The 23,751-nt window shown below is 34.0% G+C and overlaps 1 protein-coding gene across 1 annotated transcript in view; it reads right to left on the bottom strand.

The window, feature by feature from the left end:
- TRDN (triadin) overlaps positions 1-23,751 on the bottom strand; it is a 360,457-nt gene that overhangs the window by 103,900 nt on the left and 232,806 nt on the right. Inside the window, exons 20-21 of the mRNA XM_027601775.1 lie at positions 17,981-18,028; positions 7,967-8,014 (exon numbers count right to left, since the gene is read on the bottom strand). Of these exons, the coding sequence (XP_027457576.1) occupies positions 7,967-8,014; positions 17,981-18,028 (96 nt within the window). The remainder of the gene's footprint in view (positions 1-7,966; positions 8,015-17,980; positions 18,029-23,751) is intronic.

The following is a 23,751-nucleotide window of genomic DNA, read 5'->3' as shown; positions in this document are numbered from 1 at the left end:
TACTTGTTGATTCTTAAGTGTGATTTATGTGTATATTTTGAATGTAAACAGGGTAAATACTTCAAATAATACAATTCCATTTAGTAGATTTGTAAAACATTTTCATTTTAGAATTTCAATCTGGCTTTCTTGTATATACTTTTGCAGAATTTGGGGCAAAGTGGAAATGCCTCAGTCATAGGAGACAATTTTTACAAATGAGAATTAGACAATATTATGACTGGCAAATCCTTTAGCGATTGCTTAGTGAAATAGTCTTGGCTTATAAAAGAGGCTAGATAAGGCAGGTAACTAGCCTAATGTCACAGAATAAATTATGGGAAAGGTAGACTAAGCTTTATGTGTTATTTTGAGACAGCCCTATACTCTACTGTTCAAACAGGTTAATATTTTTGATTACCATTAGCTTTCCTCAGTTTTTTTTTCAAGGACCAACAATACAAGTGCTAACTACAGGGCACGCCTGGGTGGCTCAGTTGGTTAAGTGACTGCCTTCGGCTCAGGTCATGATCCTGGAGTCCCGGGATCGAGTCCCACATCGGGCTCCCTGCTCGGCAGGGAGTCTGCTTCTCCCTCTGACCCTACCCCCTCTTGGGCTCTCTCTCTCTCTCTCACTTTCTCTCTCAAATAAATAAATAAATAAATAATTTAAAAAAAAACAAGTGCTAACTACAAGTTAAGAATTGTTCACCATGATTTTTATTGCCAAGAGTTTTAAGGACAATATAGATGCTGTGTATGGCTTATCTGACTAGTATCTTTATTCTAGTATAAGAATGAAGTGAAATAAAACCCAAACTTTGCAAGTTATAATAATGAAAAAATTTCTTAACTTACATTTTGCCATTTTATAATTCTAAAGAAGATCTGAATTAAATTTTCATTTTTTTTAAAGATTTTATTTATTTATTTGAGAGACAGAGAGAATGAGAGAGAAAGCACATGAGATGGGAGGAGGGTCAGAGGGAGGAGCAGACTCCCCGCTGAGCAGGGAGCCCGATGCGGGACTCGATCCAGGGACTCCAGGATCATGACCTGAGCCGAAGGCAGTCACTTAACCAACTGAGCCACCCAGGCGCCCAAAATTTTCATTTTTTTTAAGAATTGCTTTTCAATCAGTTTATACTACATTATCATTCTATGAAAAATTGGGGCAGTAATAGTCAATGAGACACAGGTAAATTTTAAGTAGAATGTTGATAAAATTTTCATGTTCATCCCTGAAATTATTTGACCTAAAATGTATAATTTCATTTACAGCAAGAAGAAAGTAACAATGCATTTTTATGTGGGGCTAATGATTTCATATGATTTCTTGCAATTTGATTTTTAAAGAATGGAGCTAACCTCCATTAATCTGTTATAGGATGTAGCATAAAAATTGATTTTTATACAATTTTATTTAAGGTAGTATATGCCAATTTTTTTTTCCTAAACAGATCTTTAATGGAAAATTGATTTATAAATGAAAGAAAAAAGTCAATAAAAAGAAAAAAAACCTCAGGAAACAACCTTTGTTTTATAACATAGTAACTTATAATATACATCCTATTAAAGATTTCTGAGGGAAAAAAGATCCAATCATATATGGCTTCAGGATAATAGCAGGAATGGAACGAAATATTAAAAGAACAAAAAGCATAACTAGCAGCTTGATGTTCTTGAGCTCGTAAGGAGGCCTTTTCTTGGTGTGCTGTATGGTAAACACTACAATGCATTTCCACAGTCCTTTATATAATCTAGCTTAGAATGTCAAAGGAACAAAGTTGATTTTTTTCACCGGTGAACAAAATTTTAATCTTTAAGTATTTATGTTAAATAATTACATATTTTATTTGTAAATTAAATAAACAACAAATTAAATAAACATTTTTTTTTTTTTGCCATGCAGTTTTTACATGCCAAATCCTGGTGATGGTAATTGAGATTATATATGAAGAAAAATAGGCTTTGCAAGAGAATTTCACTATGAAGAGCATGGAAACAGACTCTTCCAGTTTTAAGGATGTGTGTTTTTTTGGGTTTTGGTTTTTTTTTTAGGTGGAACCCAACATGGGGCTTGAACTCAATGCAGGGCTTGAACTCATGACCCTGAGATCAAGACCTGAGCTGAGATCAACAGTCATAGGCTTAACCAACTGAGCCACCCAGGTGCCCCCATATTTAAGGATGTCTTAAAGAACTATAAACCTGAGATTAAGATGTAGATAATATCAAGAATACATACTTTCATTATTTTAAAATTATGAAATTATATTAAGTATTGGCAAAAGAAATCTGAAGTTCATTGCCATTAAATTCAGAGATCATATGACAACTTTCTTCATATTTACAATTGGATTTGACTGGGCTTTAAAAAGTGGTTCATAATTGCATTCTATTATTTTTACATGAACATTGTTGGAAGTTAAATCAAGACAAAGTTTGAGAATTATAAGTGAAGCAAAAGCACACATTTGATGTGAAAAGTGTGTTACTTTTAAGAAACTATTTTGATAAATCATGGAAGAGGTAGAATGCAGGCAGATTAGGAGTGACACATTGCTCCTGGGGATGGTGTCTTTTCAGGTAATTCAATCCCTCTACCTACCAGTTTCTCTGATCTACAGTTAATAAAGTTATTTGGTGTTAAGAGTGGTAACCCCCCTCCCATCAAAAAAGAGCAGTGATTCCAATATGAAGTACAAGGTCAAGCTCCTGGGGCAATCTTATAGTTTTAGTGTACTTCCCCATAGAATGCCCAGAATCTCTAAGAAAAGGAAGGAAGAAAAAATGGTCACAGAGGCCAGATAGGCAAAGGAATGATTCATTTTCATGATAATTAAAAGGCAGAATATTTGCATGGAAACAAAAATTTGGGCATTACAATTATATCCCTATGTGACCTGTACTTGCCTCTAGTATATCCTGTGTATAATAAGAGTGATCAGGTCACACATTAGTTTATTAGAGAAAATGGATCATTAATAACAAAGAACCTTTAACTTTTGAGAAAAAGGTACAACATGAATGGTTCTCATAGCATCACCTCCAAATCTCGTCAACAGCATTGACACACATTGCTCTTTTATTAGGCTGAAATTCTCTTTGGCACTGAATGGTATTCTTATCAGTAAATGTGTGAATCACATGAACCAAATGTTGCATGGCAGACTATGGTACCCTGCAGGAGATTAATGTAACAATACAAATTTTTTCTAAATAAGTGTAGTTCTGCTGGGTGGGTAGGATTTAGATCTGTCTGGTTATTAAAAGGATGAGGGGAGTGGGGAGGAACATGTGAGAAGGAAACTAGAAAAGAATTTCCTACACATAAGATAAAATAATTGTGAGAACATTCTAAAAGTATTAAAGTACGAAGAAGTGAGATGTGTTATGTGAGCAAATGAGACAGTGGAGAATTGCTAAAGGTTCTCTTGAAAATATATAAAATACATAAATAAGCAGAATATACTCATTTTCATGTGTTGTATAAGCTCTGCATGTAAACCATCTTCTCTCTGAAGCCCACGTCATGCTCCTCACACCCATTCCCCAGCGCCTAGCCTGTTGTGGGCGCTCAATAAATATTAAACAATCAAAGCACAAACTGTTGTCAAAAGTTTTGAATTCACAGGAATCAATAGTATTGTTATCATTTAACATTTATTGAGGGTCAACAGCATGACTTAGTCCACATGTGCAAATAGGTTATTTTATAATCACATATTAAGCAGATAGTTAAATACAATTTGTATTAACTAAACTTTCAATTTTACTCCATTGAACTGAAATGTAAAAATTTTTTTAAATAATATTGACACACCATGAAATATAAACATTAATTATTTAAATAAATAAGTTTCTCTCAGGGAAACCATTACTTTTAGATATTATTAACATTCACTTGAAAGTATGAGATAAATCTACAGTAAGTACACATCGCATATTCTAAATAGACCAGTGCATGTACAAAGAATAGAAGAATCTGAAAAGGTGAAGGAAGACAATGACAAATACACAAAGCTGTAATAGCATTTGGGTTTCCCCAGCTGTTATGACAACTTAAAACACTAATACAATTATGTAGGGTACTGTTGTTTACAAAATAGAATCAAAGGCAAAAAAGACAGAAATTCTTCAGGTGAACACAAATTAGCGTGCCTCTGAATTTAGAAACATGTCTTAATTAAAGGAAAGATAGAATTTTTTATTACAGGAAATGAACTGTATTTGATACATTTATGATCCACATGCTCCAGTTTTATCCTGAATAAAATGATTACTAGTTGTGCTCAGATTTATTCTTGTGGCTAATAGGCACTTAAATCCTATTTAATCTTTTTTTCATGAATATTTTTCTGTCGCGTTTCTACTTAATGATTTTGAAGTGATTTTTAATTAGTTAAGAGGATGGAAAACTATACTTAATATTTCTGAGGTGAAACTTTCAGTTTAATTTTAGATACTGAACTATCTATATGTACTCAAGTTTATAGTATGTTTTTCCCTAGCATTTAAATCTCAGAATCTTAGAAATGAAAGTCCTTCTAGATTAGCCTTCCCTTAAAAAAGAATAGCCTCTATATCTTGATGTAAGGAACACACTGCTTAAACACTTTGTTGAATAGAAAATTTTTACATTTGGAAGGACTAAGAGATCATCTAATTCTGCTCCACAGTTGTAAAAATAAGAAAAACAAAGGTAGGCCTAATGATTCTATATTTATACTTATATATTGGCTTAACTGGGCAATTGTTTAAATTTCTCTTCCATTTTAAGTTTTTTTAAAAAAATTAAAAAAATATTACTTTTTCTTTACCTTTTCACTGTTGGATTTAAGTCAGTTTGAAGGAAGAAGATTAAAAACAGGGAGATACTGGGACTCCAATCTATAATTCAGATCTTTTAAAGTTAATTGTCTTGACTGGTGTCTTTCCCTGCCCAAGTAACTAGCAAGCCCCTGGATGCTTCTTTAGAGTGACTCTTTTGCTCATCTGGCTAGTAACAAACAAATATTACTAAATGTTTTCTTCTGAAAGAAATCAAGATTGAAAAAGAGAAAAGTAAATGGGATTTAGGAGGCAGATCAATTTTGAAACTGAATAACAAGGAGGAAAAGGTACACTGTAAGACATTAAATGCCAACAAATGAATAAATTAAGCTTAATGAAACATGATGCACTCTTTCTAGATGTAATATACAAATGTCTAAAGATGAATCCTCCTATAGTAGCACACAGCACCTAGCAAGTGTTAAAATGTTTTCTTTGTCTTTCCTTAGCTCTCACTATGAGGATAGCAACATTTACGGTGTTAAACATTAGTATCTCTTGATGTTTCTAGGTACTTGCTTTCTGAACAAGGAGGAATAGTTAATGGTGTGTGTGTGTGTGTGTATGTATGTGTATGTTTGTGTGTGTGTGTGTGCACCTTTGAAGTGGAGAAATTATAAAGTGTTTCTTAATACTCAAAATTCTAGTCCGGCCAATTTAAGATCTTCACAAAAAGAAGAACTAAAAAACACGGTTAATAACGAGTTAGAGATAAAATCGAGTTACATTTTTGGACTTTTGCAGAAGTTAGATTAACTAAATTTCTACTTCTTATGTGATATGAGGTCTAGTTTACTAAATTACATTAACAAAATTCATTCCACCTTTCACTATATGAATTTCCCATAATGATGTAAAGTTTAGCTTAATCAATGTTTCCTAAGTACAGTTATAATTCAATCTAAGTCCAGAGGTTCAATATACACAATTTTATATAGATCGCCAAGTATATTTTAAATCTAGTTAAGAATTTTGAAAGTCATGTTTTTCCCCAGTACAAGATCACGATGCAAACTTAAATGAAATAAAATGACTCTTCAAGAACTATTTAATTGTACTTCAATGCATTATAAATTAGTTTTAGATTATTTATACTTCTGAAGATAACTAAACTGCATAAGGAAGAGAAGTACATAATAGATTTAAGAGCCTCATCTTATGAATAAATTTTAGAATACTCTGATGAAATCTGTAAAATGTCATTGACTTATTTTTACATTAACTTTTGATTTTTTAAATCACAAAATACATTTTTCATATCAATTATTAGTCATACATATATCATCTCAAAAATATGCAATTTATCCAAAAACTCTATTTCTTATGATATCTCTGGTTGAAAAATATGAGGCCATTGCTTTACAATATTTAAAACCAAAATGATTTACTAAGTCAATATAAAAAGAGCCATTAAGAGAATCTCATATTTTTACATAAGCTAAGAGCCTAACCTTTTAAGAAAAAAGGTATTTTTAATAAAAAAATGAATTATAAGATTATCTGAATAAGTAAGTTCACAACTCTAAAAGCCATTTCTAGTCTCCTACCTAGTTGAGGAAACATTATAGAATTAATGAAACTGACACCAACATGCAAGTAAGAAGAAATAAACAATCTGTGTTTAAATTACTTATCTCTTAGGTACTATTATTAGTGTGGGCATTTTACATTCTAGCCAATCTTCTCTTAATATGCTGTGGCTGTAAAAGCAAATCTACAAATGCCAAAGATGAGCAATCAGCACCTTTATATAGAAAGGAAAAACTGTGAAGCTTAGTGAGATCAAAGTGGTTTGACAGTTTATCTCACCTGTAGTAAAGCTGATTTGATAAGGAAATATGCCTAAGTAAGGACTCTGCAATTATCTAGGAATTTATCATTCTTCATATCCTCTCCCGTGTTTTCTCATTTGAGCTCCACATCTTGTTGAATAGACAGGTCAGATATAATTAACACCCTTTTATTTTATTTTATTTTATTTTTCCAGAAGAAATTTAGGCTCAGGGCCTTGCCTAAGTGAACAAGTTAAAGTTGGGATGTAGTGCCCCTATTCCTCTACTTTATATTTCAGAGAAGGAAATACCCACATCAAAAAGAAGCTGACAGAAATATTCTATTGAATTGTAAAATTTCACAGAGCCCCCAGAAGCCAAAATTAATTTGAAAACTTTTTCAGTGTAATTGCAATCTGATTTTATTTTGAAAAGCCCAAGGAAATAAATTTTCAACCAATCATTTAACTTAATTGAATCTTTAACCTTAATTTACTTATCTGAAATACGAGAAATTAAAGGATTTTCTTGATATATTTATATCAAAAATAAATTTTTGATATTACAAATTTAATTACTCCCAAATTTAAAAGGAAAAATTATTTTGACATTCTTGACAAAATTATTACTAGTTCTGATTTTATTACAATAAGTAATAAATATTATATTAGATGAAAAGCCAAAGACTGGGGGAACCATAATTAAAGTTATTAGCACTCCGAGCTCTAACACAAGGCCCAACATCACTTTAAATGTTTTACCTCTACTGTACTTTTGCATTTTTCTCAAGCATACTCTAGAGTTATGTATTTATTATATAGCTGTATAAATAAAAATAAAATGCATTACTTGTAACATTCTGATTTTTAATATTGAGGTTTCAGACCTCTTGTGAGAATCACTTGCTGAAGTCATAGTATAAACTCAAATAATTTACTTTTGGTGTTTTTTTTTAAGTTTTACATATTATTTTTAAAGCATGAGAAGTTATTTTTGCATAAATAGAATTATGTCATCTTTATTCTTTAAACTCTGATCAATCAGGTGGTGTTAAAACCACAAATCAAACAGAAAAATGTCTAACAGTTACAGATCATTTCCTTATTCCCAATAATCTTCAGCATTTTCCCTGATATAATTAAGAAGTCTGTGGAGTTTTCCTGCTCTGAACTTATACTCAAAGTTTAGTTATACAAAAGAACAAAAACCCAGACTGCTGCCTCACATTCTCCCTGGCACAGAAAAGCATGCAAGGACAGTGATAAAGAGCAATAGATTTAACAGTTATTGTCTTCCTCCTGTCTGAATCCAGTGCTTTCCTCCTCATGTTGTTGTCTTTCTAAAGAAGATAATGTCAACCTCCTTCATTTTTTTTTTACCTTGCTCCACTGTCTTGGTTGTTTTCTCTTCCTTCTTTCCAGGTACTGCTGCAAAGCAGAAATAAGGTTTAAATAAAAGTTCCAGATGGAAATACTGCTTCTGCTCAAAAAAAAAAAAAAAACAAAAAACACAACCATTTTGTAATTCATTCATTGCCAGCTTTTCCTTCTAAACAATTTTAAAACCTTTCAACATTTCTCTTTTCTCTGTAAACAATTGAAACTATCTTAAATCTAATGTTAAAGAATTAGAGGAAAAAGAAATAACTCCTTGCCTTCTTCTGACTAGTTTTTCCACTCTTTTCTACCTTCTTCTTTTATATTCTGCTTTGATAAACAGGCTCTACAAAGAATTCTACTTGACAAGACTATGATTAATTGACTTACAATTCAGGTTTTGGCTTGGAGTCATTCAGTGTCTTGAAAAATGTCAACCAAGATGTTCCTTTGAAGTTTTAGCTTAACCAACTGAAAGAATAGTGTGGTCATGCTTGAGATTCATTTAAATATTAAAGGCATCCCAAGTCATAAGTAACCAAAAGAGAAATAAGATTATCATTTAGGTGCTGTTTAACTGGAACTATGCTTTCTCTAAGAGTTATTGCTCTCAGTAGAGTACTCGCTGTTTACCTATTTATACATCAAAACAGTAGAAATTATTCATACAAAATTAGTATTCCCCACTGAAATAAATGACTCAAGTGAGGATCTTCAGAGGACACTAGCAGCCATTTGATGAAAGATGAATGGGGGACTGAATACTTCCATTACAACCAAGTACCACCCCACAGAGTCACGAGGGGAAAAATGCAACTTTGAAACGAAGAATGTGATTGTCACCAACTTAACCACTGATGAACCTTAGAACCATTCATTCAGAATGGGACATCCAAACAGTCTGGCTTCTTAATGATATGCAGTGATATATATATATATATATAGATATAGATATATAATTTTGCCCTCTGAAGTATTCCTGCCAAAGCATTCAACTATCCAACTGGAATCCAGTTAAGCCAGATTTAGCTTTCAGTTTAATCAAAACAGGATGTAAAAAACATATTGAATAATATTCTGAAGAAATCATCAAAGCAATCAAAAATGTCTACAGTATAACTGGCTATGATCTCTTCAAAAAACAAAAAACAAAACAAAACAAAACAAAAACAAAACCATGTCATGAACTAGAGAAGGGAGGGAAAGGTAGCATAACTTTTTTCAAAAATTTGCTAAATTTACTCATTAATTATAATAGTTCAGCTATAGATCCTTTTAATTGTTTCAAGTAGATAATAATTTCATTTGTGAATAATGAGTTTTATTTCTTATTTTTCTATTTTTATACATATTATTTCTTTTTCTCACCTTATTGCACTTGCTAAAATCTCTAGTACAATGTGTAATAGAAGTGGTAATAACAGACATCCTTGTCTTATTCTAATTCTCAGATGGAATTTTTTTCATTTTTTCTGAGAATGATATTTGCTAGTGGTTTTTATATATCTTATCAGATTAAGGAAGCTTCTTTCTACTCTAGTGATGAATTATAGTAAATGGATCTACTATGATGAATGTAATTTCCCTTTATTCTATTATTCTGGTTAATTACATTGTTGTTGTTTTTCTTGTTTTTCAAATTGCATTCCCTAAATAAAACCAACTTTATCATGTTTTATCGTTCATGCACATTATCAGACTTGATCTCCTAATATTTTGTTAGGGTCTATGTCTCTATATTCACAAAAGAAGTTAGCTTGTATATTTTCTTTGTTTTTTAGATCTCCTAATATTTTGTTAGGGTCTATGTCTCTATGCTCACATAGGAAGTTAGCTTGTATGTTTTCTTTGATTTTTAGTTCTTGTTAGGTTTTGGCATCAAGGTTATTCTAGCTCCATAAAATGAGTGAATGCTTCCTCTTTTCCTATTCCTGAAAGGTTTAGGATAAGATTGGTGCTAAATTTTCCTCAGATGTTTGAAAGAATTCACCAGTGAAGCTATCTGGCTAGAATTTTCCTTGGGGAAGAATTATAGATATGGATTCAAAATATGAATTTCGTTACAATTTTTGGATTTATTGGAAAATATTCCTATTTTTAATTTTCTGTAGGATCTGTAATGATGCCTCCTTTTAATTTTCTGACATTGATGTTTTGTGCCTTCTCTTTTTTCTTAATAAGTTTTCATAAGAATCTATATATTTTATTAGTTTTTATGGCAAGTCTAATTTTGACTTTTTTGCTTTCCCTATTGTACAACTTAATTTATTACTTCATTAGCTTTTATTATTATATTTTTTTAAAATTTCTCTTCCTCTACTTTCTTTGGGTTTAATTTTCTATATTAAAAAAATATTGCCTTTCCAGATACTCAATTTTCAGCCTTTCTTCTCTAACGAATATTTGTAAAGAGTGTAAATTTCACCCTATCACTGTTTAGCTATACCCCAAGTTTCAATGTAATGTTTTTATCATACATTAGATCAACATATTTCCAAATTTTACTGTCATTTTTTCTTTGATACATGGGATATTTAGACATGTATTGCTTACATTTTACACTATCTAGTACTGTTTCTAACATAGCAAGTGACTGATATATTTTTGCTTAGTGATTAAATGTATTAGTTGGCAATATGTCTTAATAAGAAATGTTCTGAGTTGAGAGGGAAAATGGGTAAGCTTTGGTGTTAGTGATTTTCCAGGAATAGGATGGATTTTAGGTGTAGCCAGTAAGATGTGAAGAAAGACAAAGGAGCGGGGAAAGCCTTAGGTACGCCTAGAGGAAAGTGAACAAGTTTAGCTGAAGCGGAATGTTCCCACAGAGGAGATATGGAATAATTTAAAATGAAAGATGAGGCTAATTACAGAAGGCCTTGAATTCCAAACTAGAGTCAGACTTTACTATGCATACTTTAAATAAAGGAGCTAGTAAGATGTGTGGTACATTAATGGAAATGAAACACTGAAAATTTGTAATTATAATAGAGCCCATGGGTATATAGTCTTATTCATAATTATTTTATCCAGAAGAATCGTTATAAATATTGTATAGCAAATATGTACTTTTCAGTTTATTTTATTTTAATCCTCTGAAAAGTAAATGTCTCTCAGCAAACAATTTGAATGTGACTTACACATAAAGACCAAGTTTTCTTTTCAATGATGGGTTCCACATTCATATTAAATAGAGGAGGAGAGTCCCCTAAAGGGGTTTTTTTGTTATTCAGAAAAGGTCACTGAAAATACTGATTATCTGTACAGAAAAGAACACATTTTGCATGAAATGATGATCCTTTCATTTCTACTTCTGATGTAAAATTCATCAAGCCTAATTCTATGGAGAGTAAACTTTAGAAATAAATAGCTCTTGTAAGTAAGTGGATTTTCTAACTGCCTGGAATCAAAAGAAGACCTCAATCAATTTCTTTTTCTATGCTACAGGGTACCTGAAATCTCCTTTGGTGCTGAGAGAAATTCTCTTTGCCCTACATTTGGAAGGGTTTACTTTGGAGGGGGGGAAGCAGATTTATATTGCACTCCTTCAGAGATCCTGACTAATTTAAAGGAAACAAAGTCACTAACACTCTTAGAAAGTAATGCCTGGATTAGAGATAGTCCTGAGGTAAACTGTGAGACTGAGAAACTGGTTTTTGTAGTTCCAGGCCTTTATTTCATTATTCTCCTCAATTTTCTTTAGGGACACAGTTCTCCAAAACAATTTAATCTCTCCTTTCTTGACCCTCATCACTCATGAAGGCTCTGATGTGTTCCCATTAGCAGTAGGGGCTTGTACCTAGGCTGTGAGGCTTACTTGGAGATAGGGTATGTTAGAATCCTGGTAAAGAAGTTAGGAGTAGGAAAATATTTACAGTATGAAATGTCCCCCACATGATATTTATACATTACTTCTGGGGGGTAGACCTACAGCCTTAGCATGATACACTATTATTTCCAAGGAAATAAGAATGTAATGTTATCTGCCCAAGGGTTGTTCAAATTTTAAGGGTACAGCCTGGGGATGTCAATGATTGAAACAACGGAATAAATAATTAATTGTGAAAGAAACAGTTTTACATCTTGGATATAAGGATCCTTGGATATATATATTATGGTGGAGAAAGAGGAAAGAGAGACTTCTCATCAATTCTTAGATGATGCTAACTAATCAATATATTCATAAGACCATCCCTTCCTGCTACCATCTTTCCTGAATTTTACATTATATTCCCGAATTTGGAATTATGAGCAATATGGTATTTATTGTAGCATTCAAAACAGGGCATGTCTGAAAATGAAGTTGAAAGGGTTATAGGGGTCAGATCTTGGGGGATTCATGTTATTTTAACAAGGTTAGGCTTTATTTATTTTATGACCAACTTGGAAAAAGAGAGTTTTAAATTGAATGCCTTATTCAGTTTTATGACCTTGATAACTTACTATGATTATGGGGAAATTCTGGTAAGATCAATATTAGTGAAATAAAAACAAAAAACCTAAGGACAATAGTGAGTTCATTACAGTGGTTCAAGCATAATATAATGAAAGCTTAAATTAAGATGGAAGTCACAGTTATGAATAGGAGGAAATATATTCAAGAAATATTTAGGGGATAAAATCAGCAGAACTTGGAGACTCTGAATAATCAGGTGAAGGAGAGAAAGATCAAAAATCAAAGATCACCCTCAGTTTTCTAATGAGATAAAGGGTAGATTATGATTTCACCAATAATAATGAAAACCAAGTTGGGAAGGGGGAGTGAGGTGATTAGGTTAAGATAAGTTGTATTTGAAGATGGTATTGGACATTTGAGCATACAAGCTTGAAATTTTCAGGGAAATGCCTTTTCACAGAGAAGTCCTGAAGTGGTAACACACAATGGGGAATCTTCAGGATATAGGTCAGAGTTTCAACCTTGAAAGTTGATAAATCTCACAAAGAGACAGTATAAAATGAAAAGTTCAGAGTATTAATAATGGAATCTGGGAACACCAATAATTTAAGAGTCAGCAAAGAAAAAAAAAACACAAGTCAGAAATAAAAGGTCAGACAAATTATGGAGACCCAGGAGACTATGTTGTCATGATAGGCCAGTAAAAGAGAAGCTTAGGAAAGAGACAAAGTAGTAAATACACTTGAGAAACCTAGTAATGTGAGTACTGGAATGGCTCCTTTGGTTTAGCACTGATATCATCAGCATTATCCAGAGCATCAGTGGCTCAGCAGAGACAGAAGCCTTATCCTTGGGGGGAGATGAGAAGCAATACTAGCATTCCAGGATCCAGAAAACTGGATAAAATGTGGAGGAAAGAAAATGGTAGAGAGAGAAATAGTAATGAAGAAAAAAGGAGTTTTGGGGTGCCTGGGTGGCTCAGTCTGTTAAGCGTCTGCCTTAGGCTCAGGTCATAATCCCAGGGTCCTGGGATCGAGGCCTGCGTCGGGCTCCCTGCTCGGCGGAGAGCCTGCTGCTCCCTCTCCCTCTGCCTGCTGCTCTGCCTACTTGTGCTCTCTATCTCTCTGTCAAATAAATAAATAAAACCTTAAAAAAAAAAAAGAAGGAGTTTTGAAGTTGAGAATAATATCTCCAAAATGAGGAACGAAATCAATAACAAGAAAGAAGATGATGTGACAAGAAAGCATGGATGCCAGATTAAAGAGGACACTACTAGAAACGCTGGTCTTGAAGGATAAACATTTTACCTCTTAGGTCAAAAGGGAGATGGCTCTAGATTAAACAAGAACACCAAGCTGCTAACCTGTGTCTCCTTTTATTCCAAGCCATTTTCTTCAGCATAATTGCCTGTGTTTTTCACCTCCCCTTCCCTCAATCCATTTGTCATCCTTTAGCTTTCAAGTGTGCCTTCCCCTGAAAATTTTCTTTTTAAAAAAATTAATAATTATCCACTTGGCAATGACTTGGTGACCTCCACCTTGTCACTGAAATGGTTTCTTTTCCTGTGGTTACTATGACATTATAAATAATTACATCTATTTTTCTTTTAAACTCATCTTTCTATGACTTTTTTCTGTTTTTTTTTTTTTTTTTCTTTGAATTTCCTTGCCCTCTTTCCTCCAAATGCCCATGTTTCCTAGCATTCCACCCCAGCTCTGTTCTCTCTCTAGGCTATCTCTTCATGACAAACTCATGGACTTTTACTGTTTCTACCGTTAACCCCAGGTAGAGGGCACCCACCTATATATTTCAGTCTTGCCATTATCTGGAGTTCTAGTTTTACATTTAGAGCCACCTATGTGATGTCATTTGCATGTGCTACTGGCACTTTAACTTGAATATGTCTAAAATCTTGTCTTCCCTCCTCAAACTACTTCTCATCTTCCTTCTTAATTTTTATAAGACTATCAACCATATTCTTCTAGCACCCAGTCTGAAAACTTATTATTGTCATTAAATCATTTCTTTTTTTTTTCATTCCCAAAGATGGTAAGTTGTCAAATTCTATTAATATCCCTCTTTTGTAATCTCATAATTAATACCAGGTCCTAATACATGTCACCTACATTATTACATCCTAACTACCCTGCCTCTTCCTAAAGCAAATGTCTGAATATTTTTCCTATACTTAAAATTTTTATTAACTCTCTATTGTCCATGGAATAGAGTCCAATTTTAAAATCAGGCCCTTTTACAGTATTATTAGCCTAGGCTGCATTAATTCATACCATGTTCCCAAGATTCTTGTTCTCCTCATATATATCCTGCAATTTCCTACCACTTTGCCTGGTTCCCTCTCAACAAATGATTATATAACATTATTTAAGACTTAGCTCTAAAGTCACCTTATATAGTCAATCTTTGCTTTTCTCCAGGTAAGAATTTTTAAATTCCTATGGAAACTTATCTGTATTTATCTCTTTACCTTGCTGGCTTTCAACTGTGAACTATAATTACCTAGAAAACTCTTAGGTGATAGAAAAAATTGAGGTCTAAACAACTTACCTTCCTATTTTTCAGTATTTTAAATTGCTCAATAAAAATAGTAACACCTGCATTTGCTCTTAATTCTGTACATAGTAAGTGAACCATAAATACATGTTAAATGAAAGTAAAGTGATTTAAACACTGACAAATTTAAGTTAAAAAGATGATATATTGATGATTAAATACTATATATCCCCAAAGAAAATATAACTTAAAAGTAGACTTAAAATCAAACACAATTTATACTGGATATATAAATTGGCACCTTGTAATTAATTTAAAATATTAAACTTTTTTTAACAGAATTTTAAAATAAGCACAAAATCAGTAATTTCCACTTAATATTGCACACATAGTTCTTAGTTCAAACCTCAATGTAGAAGAACAATTACAATGTTTTGAAAACAAAAATAACCCTTAAATAATTTTCTTACTGTACTTATTTTTGAAAAACTAGAAGTTGAACATCTTGTAAAGTATGCTAAGTATTATGGAGATTAGGGGCTGGCTACTAAATCCATGATGAAGCAATATGTATTTTCATGTGTGATCAATTGTCAGTGAGGGGGTAGGGGACCTAAAAACTACCTGACAAATGAGAGAAGTCTCTTTTGGCTTTTACTTGTAACTTGTTAAATCGGTGAAATGCTACCTGAATTTCAATCTATTTATGACAGCTTTGGAAGGAACGCTTGTTTCTGTTCATGCTGTAGTTGTAGGCAAACCCAATATGCAGGTTCATATTTAAGAATTGAGGTATAACATCTAAGACTAACTAGGAGCAAAGCAGTTGGTGCCAGTAGTTTATTTTCATAAAAAGATTTGTTCTCTTCTTTCATTCCACTCTAACAGTCAGCTCTACTTAACCCCAACCAATATGTCTGGCCTTACTCTAAACTCAGGGACCATTCTTGGCTGAAGATCCCCATGAGTTCACTAAGTGAAGGTTCAATCTCAAGTCAGTATGTTTGCTCACTCCAATTTGATCTGATTGCACTCCAAACTGTGTGCTTGTATTTCTACCTTAAATATCCAAGCTCCAAGTGATTCAAAGTCTGTGCAAGGCTCAGTTCTAGTAGTTGAATTTTTCCTTCTTAACTCTGTCTCCAGACTGTCTTTCATAATCAGGAATTCCCTAAGGCTCAGTATCTGAAATCTAATTCCATATGAGACTCAAACAACTGCTATTTGGAAACCCTACTGGCCTCACCATTGGCTACCAATTTTGACACATAACTTTCCCTCACTTTTGTTCTTGCTTTTAATACATACCAACATCCTGGCTTCAGATTCACTTACTGGACCATGTATACTTTATCCTTCCCTAGACTAATGACTTTCTCTGAATCTATATTTAGACCGTTAGCCTTTTCATGATACCATGGCATTAGCCTTTCTGAAACAGCCAAGTTTTACCCACATTCCACTTAATGCCAACAAGTAAAATTGATTTGAAAATAAGACATCATGAAAGAATGAGATACATTAATGTGGACTTTGATGAATTTATGACTCTACCACTCAGGGTACATTGATATTTAACAAAAGATATCAATGCAACATGTACTATAATCACTTATAAAAAATGGCATCACAAATATTAGGTTATTAGAAAAAGATATGGTTAGGAATTAAGAGAGGGCACCCATTAATTTCAGTAACTCCAGCTTCTAATTATTATCTTACAAAAAAGTTTATGTTTTTTCTTTAAATATTCTTTATATAATTTTTGTCTTACCTTAGACATATATATATACTAATTTATACATTAATTTATATATTAATGAAATGTATTAATTTATATTATAATTCATATATAATTTATATTGATATTTATAACACATAAATTTATATTGTGTTAATTTATATCCATGTATTCATTTATATTCATATATGTACATATATAAATTGCTTGGTTTTGAGAACGTGGATGTGTGTTACGTACATTTTATATCTCCCTAGAGTCCTGATACGTATTCTCTTTATAAAGCGTATGCAGTAAGAGAGTTTTTTAAGAGAAAAACATTACGGTGTTTTAGTGAGTTATGTGTGAAAAGGTTTGTGTGTAGGTTTGTGTGTGTGTATGTGAGAGTATGTTAAGTATAAAGTTGTTAAATTGTCCTTTGAGATATTTCTGGCGACACTGGATATATTACTGATCTCATTTCTATCAGTAAACAGAATCACAAATTTTAGAATTGTTCCAGTTTATTTTGAATTGAGAATATGTAAAACTTTTCTTTTTTTTATAATGTTAAGTTAACCACCAAACTGTACATCATTAGTTTTTGATGTAGTGTTCAATGATTCATTAGTTGTGTATAACACCCAGTGCTCATTACAACATGTGCCCTCCTTAATAGCCATCACCTGGCTACCCCAACCCCACACCCCTCTCCCTTCTGAAACCCTCAGTTTGTTTCCCAGAGTCCATTGTCTCCTCACGATGATTACTTTTAATGTATATTAATGTTCTTAAAAATATCACTTAAAATGTCTCCTAAAGGGAGTCAATATTCATATAAGTAGTTGCCTCTGATTAGACATGATAAAAGAAATAACTTTGAAAACTTAAATTCCAAGCTTCCCAATATTTCTTAAAGCAAAATGTTCCCATGTGAGCATTTCAAGGAGCACATTTCCTAATTTAGTATTATGCAAGCACAAAGTGAACATTGTTCATGTAAGCTTTCCTAGTCCAAGTTTCATTTGTTCAAGCCTGCCTTCCTAAGGCAGTATATTGAATTTAAATGCTCTCCAGATGATTGAGGTCTTGTTGAGTTTAAATAGCAGCATTTCTTCAATCTTTCAAACACTAACTTGCAATTGGACTGTAATTACTAGTTTTAGTTTATCACCCTAAAGGAATGAAACCATTGGCACTAGAACACTGAAGACAAAGCCTTGTAAACATGGATACCATAAATCTTCCAGCAAAGTGGGTTTCCTTCTGTATCAGTGAAATAGTAAAATCAATAAATAGAACTCTTCTATAAGCACTGAACAATACATTAAGTTAGAAACCTTAGCAGAAATAAGCTATAGCCATGACATCTTTTTCTTTAAGTTACATTTACCTTTTTTAGTTGAGGCAGCACTAGTCTCTTCTTTGGCTCGTTCAGTTTCTGTAAATTCAGATATTAAAGACTGAGACATGGATATCAGAAATGCCAGGTCGTTATCTTATGGTATTGTATGTCAGACAAGACTAAAAGTGGCCCAAAGATAAAATGTGGCACCTGAGAGCAAAGCAAGCAGCAGAGAAAACCACTCTATAAAGTGCTTATATGTATTTTTAAGTAATGAACTCTCTTATCTCTCCAAGATACAACTCCGTGGCTTTAAATTCTAATGCCTATGTAAGTGGTGACCATAAAGCAAGGTGGCTTATTTCACAAAATACACTGGAATACCAATTAGTTTATATTCAAATCTAAGATGATGTATGAGTTCTGGGGAAGAGGACTTCAAAAGACTTCTTCATTTAGCCTTTAATTATGGGGATGGTAAGCAGTGTTTGACCTCGATCAATTAGCTTTATATTACAAAAGATTTACCATAATATTACAGAAAATTCCATTTGAATATTTTTTAGAGACACACACACAGAGAGAGAGAGAGAGAGAGAGAGAGAGAGAAGGCCAAAGTGTGTTCTTGGAGTTTCTCTGAATATCTAGTGTAGAATATAAGAGAGCTGCCTTGAAGACATAATCTGAAATGCTGGTCCTAGTACAAGATTTTGGACCTCAAATCAAAGCTAATTTAAGTTTTCCCTAGTTCATAAGAAAATAAGAAAAATAACAATGAACTGGTGAATATTTACAAATCTTTACTTATTTTATTAACTTTTTACTTTTTGATGTAGGTCTCCTTGGTTGCCTGAATTTTTATGTTTATTTTTATTCTTACTAGTGTATGTGTCCCCCTCACTCATACGCATTCAGTAACTGAGGCTCTGGGGACAACCAGACAACAGGACTCCTCATGTCTCTTTGCCCTCCCTATGCCGTAGACCTCGGGCTGTGAGAAAGATCACATGTCAGAGGAGGCCTTCACATCACATTTAGGCTTTAATTCCATAATATTAGATACGAAAAACTTTACGAGTTGGGCCTAGACAAGAAGTAAATATTCTCTTCTCCAGACTGGACTACCCAGACCCCTGGTTGTTATATACCTTCTGGATAAAGACACCAATGGTTCTCAAACTTGAGCATGCATCCGAGTCACTCCAAGGGCTGTTAAAACACAGATGCGGAGCCCAGAGGTTTTGAGTCAGTGAGTCTGGGGCATGTCCTGAGAATTTACATTTCTAATCAGTTCCCAGGTGATGCTATATCCAGACCATAGTTTGAAAACTGATTACCAAACTTCCCCTAAGAGACAATCAAGACTAATTCTTCAGTGATCCCCACCCCTGTTTACATCCGTTACCACCATGAGTACAGGCTTCCAGCAGAAAACAGAGTTCACATTTCTTTTAAAAAACAGGCCCTTTCCAAAGTCCTCCCAAAGTCAGCTCTCCACCACAGTACACACCCCTGCATCCTCAGCCTCTATTTGAACGTGTGCTTTGCTTTCTTCTTTTAAACACACCCAAGCTCCTTAAGGACACTGCATCATCCCTGCAAGCAGTCTTCTGAAATGGAGAATGTTTGTTTTCCTATCCCCTACATACCAAAGTGCCTGGAAGTGATGTATCTATCCTCTTTACTTCTTATTACTTCTCAAAGGTTGTTACCTCCTTGCTTCCTCTAAATCCCAGTTCCTTTGAAATACACAGTCAGGTTGCACCTGGCTCTATGCCTCTTTTTCATTAACCGACCTTATACTCTTATCCCATCCCTCATTGAGTATTTTTGCACACAGTCTTCATCCTCTCCACTACTACTGTGAGATTTCATTAAGAACAAGTCTCAGTCACAGCTGCACATTAGAATAAGCTGGGGGGCTGTTATAAGTCCATGACTTTCAGATGTAGTAGGCCTAGGTGGGCTATAGAGCTTTGAAAGCTTTGAGATTCTGAGTTGGTGAGTCTGGGATGAGGCCTGGCTATTCATATATTTGGAAGCTTCCCAAGATATTCTACTATTTAACCAGGATTGGGAGTCACTAATACACACAGTTCATATGCCCGCTTCATCTCTGATTTCTTTAGCCTCCTCACTTCTAAAACTGGACTCCAGCTCTCTACTCACTACCACCTGTCAACATATTTTTGGACTTTTCCTCTGTTGCCAAAACTCTGATCCCCAAAATCCTATTCTCTGGCACCACAGAATCATTTTCCCCTTTACATCTCACTTACTCAAGAACCTTTTCCAAATAGTATCTGACTTGGTCAATACTTTCATTCTTCTGATCTTACCCCTTTCTCACTGTTCCAGATCTTCCTCATGTCCTCACTTTTACTCTTACCAAGCTAATATATAAATGAGTCATGGTGTAATCTCTCACTTCATGTCACTTTTATAGTCATCAGCTGTAGTAGTCCCCCAGGCTGCTTTTAAACTGTTGGGTGGTTAAGACATCAGAAATTTATTCTTTCACAGTTCTAGAGGCAAGAAATCCAAAACGAAGGTGTCTCCAGCCCATCCTCTGAAGCTATCTCTGAACTCTCCTGGAAAGAATCCTTCCTTGCCTCTTAGCTTCTGGTGGTTGCTGGCGACACTTGGTATTTACTGATTTATAGCTGCATCACTCCAATCCTTTTGTGTTCACATGGTTCTCTTCCATTTGTGTGTATCTGCATGTCTCCAGATCTCCCTCTTCTTATAAAGGCACCAGTCACTGGATTCAGGGCCCACTCCAATCCAGTATGACCTCATCTTAACTTGATTACTTCTGTAAAGACCCTATTTCGAAATAAGGTCACATTCATGGACACTAACTTAGGACTTTAACATATTCTTTTGGCGGGGGACATAATTCAACCCATTACACTCCCAAAACACCAAAACTACTTTACCCCTGCCACCTGAGCAGTCATGCAAACTGGAGGAAGGCCCTCACCCTGCTGCAGATCTCACTTGAATTGTCTCAGTTCAGTATTTAAGGGATAGATAGCAGTGACCGGCAATACTAGTGCAGACCTTGGGAAGTTGTTTTCCCACGCGAGACAACTGGCTCACGCATTCTCTCCCCTCCTCAAGCTTCCAGTATCCTACGGTATAGAGGCAAGTTGCTTTTGAGAGATTCATAGAGAAAACAAAAGCAGACTACACTACCTCATATTTCCCCCACCTCACCAGCACATAACTGCACCATTTATTTTCCTTGCCATCCCAAAGCATGACCAATCCCTGCCCCATATTTAATACCAGTCCAGCCTGCATCCCGTCTCCTTTTGTCGAGTCAAGGCCTTTTTTTTCTTGCAAATGTTACTTCTGTCTGCTACCTCATCAGTTTTCCACTTCAGCGATTCTTTCAGAAACATAATATATCACTCTTGATAACTGCAGACAAGCACATCCTTCACTTATATCTGCCCCCAACCCCAGCTGCTCATCTCTTGGTGGTCCATCAAAGCTGCCAGGGAGCTGCGACACGATGTCGCCACTTCTATCTTCTCATGCTCTGGGCTTTTAAAGCCTGATTAATTATGAAAAATATAGAAATGAGAGGCATAGAGGCATATATCATATGTGCCCATTTTAAGGAATGGTAATAAAAAATATGCACACCTTTATAACACCCTGTGAGCTTAAGAAATAAAATATGGCAAAGCCTTTGAAACCTTCCACTACCTCATGCCTTTCCCTTCATCTCAGAATTATCATTGTCCTAAATTTTGTATTAATCATTTCCCTATTTTTCGGTACAGTTTTTTATTACATGTACTTATCTCTAAACAGACCAATTTACATAGATCAAATTATATTGTCTAGTGAGATAACTATAAAAATTGATTTCTATTGTTTAATTCTTGTGATTTGATTCTTTCAAAACACCATGTTGAGATGCAGTGTTAAAATAGTTAAAGTGGCTATTAGACTGGGGTAGCTCTAGTGACTTCAGTAGCTTATACAAACAAACCAAAGCCAGAGACATCTAGATTTTTCTGGAATCTCAAAAACTAAAACTTAAGAACAGCTATCATGACAGCCAAATAACTAAATTTTCCCAAATAAGAAAAACATTTAAGTTCTAGCCAATTAAATTATTTCTTTGCTTTGCTTCTGTGTTTTCTTAAACCTCTGTCTTACCCCCTGCCTATCGAGCACCCTAACTACTTTTTCCTTTTTGGCACTCTTTGATTCAAATCGTTGTTTGCTTAAATAAATTCAGTTTAACCTTTTACAGAAGCCATGTTGACATGAGTAGCTGTAGTTGATTATCAATTTTAACTGTTGTATACTATTCCACTATATATCTATACCTATCTATACATTCTAATAATTATACATTCATTCTCCTGCCAATGGACATTAGGCCATGTCTGATTTTGTGCTGTTATAAGTAATCCTGTTATGAACATTCGCACACATGTTTCCTGGTACACATGTGCAAGAATTTTCTTAGAAGTGAAATTACTGGGTCAGCGCATTTGCTCATGTTTAATTTTTCCAGAAATATGCCACAATGTTCCCCCAAATTTTACATTCATACCAACAGTACATGTGAGAGTTTCTAGCTTCATATCATTACCATTACCAGAATAATCATTTTTCTCTTTTGTGGTCAATCTGGCATGTGTACAATAGTATCTTATTGTGCTTTTAATTAAAATTCCATTATACCGGGAGACTGAACATCTTTTGATATGTTTACAAGCCATTTATAGAGTTTTCTTTTTTTTGATGCTTAATTATATATTTTTGTCCACTTTTTTCTGCTCACTGTCCATCAAGTTCTTTGTCTTGTTTTTCGTTTTTGGAGATATTTATTTTTTTGCTACTTAACTCTTGTTACTTATATATGCTACAAATACCTTTTCCAAGTGTGTAGCTTGTCTTTTCTTAGAATTTTATCAGTACTATTTTGAATTCACTCAGGCAGCATTGTCTGTGATTTGGGTTGTGGTCTTATAATTTATTATCCAAACTGAGCAAGTGAAAGGAGGTGCTAGTAATAATTATTCTGAAATGATACGAATATGAAGAGTGTCTTAACCAACTGAGATTCATGGTCATACATATCATGCAATCTGTGTTCTAGACACACCTCATTAATATCAGATCTATTGTTCAGGCCCATAGATATTCCCCCCAGTAACTTGCATGACAGAGTATATAATTGAATCCCAGAGGCCATGCCACTTTTTGACTAATATAAATTGTTCCCAAGTACTCTTCTAATATTACATAACTAATGAAATTCAAAAGGACTTTATTTTTTTCCCTTTTTAAAAAGTAATCTCTACCCCCAATATGGGGCTCAAACTCACAACCCCAAGATCAACAGTCACATGCTCCACTGATTAAGGCAGCCAGGTGCCCCAAAGGGACTTTATTTTAAAATTCTGTATACTACCTTCTCCTGAAGAATCCTGACATGCTTTAGTAGATCAAGTGATTGATATCTGACCCACACATTTAGTACTGAAATGTAGTTAAGGTGATAAACATAGGCTTGGTTGGATGAGCATACCACAAATCTAATGAATGCATTATGCTAGTATCAAGGGAAGAAAAATGCCTGACTATTGCCATTTCATATAAATTTGAACCTACAATTAAAAATGACTAGCCTTTGGTCCTGATCTGGTCTTTGGAGCCTTTTTTGCTCAAAATTCAAACTGACCAGAGGCTAGAAGAACATGCTCTTGGAATACATGATCAGAACACTGTGGTCCTTGATATGAAGAAGGAAGTAATATATAGCAGTGTTCCCCAAGGTCTTGAGGCAC

Source organism: Zalophus californianus, chromosome 7 (genome assembly GCF_009762305.2).
Source record: "Zalophus californianus isolate mZalCal1 chromosome 7, mZalCal1.pri.v2, whole genome shotgun sequence".
Taxonomy (NCBI): Eukaryota; Metazoa; Chordata; class Mammalia; order Carnivora; family Otariidae; genus Zalophus; species Zalophus californianus.
Note: the sequence above shows the minus strand (reverse complement) of the source record. Positions and strands in the feature narration are given on the sequence as shown.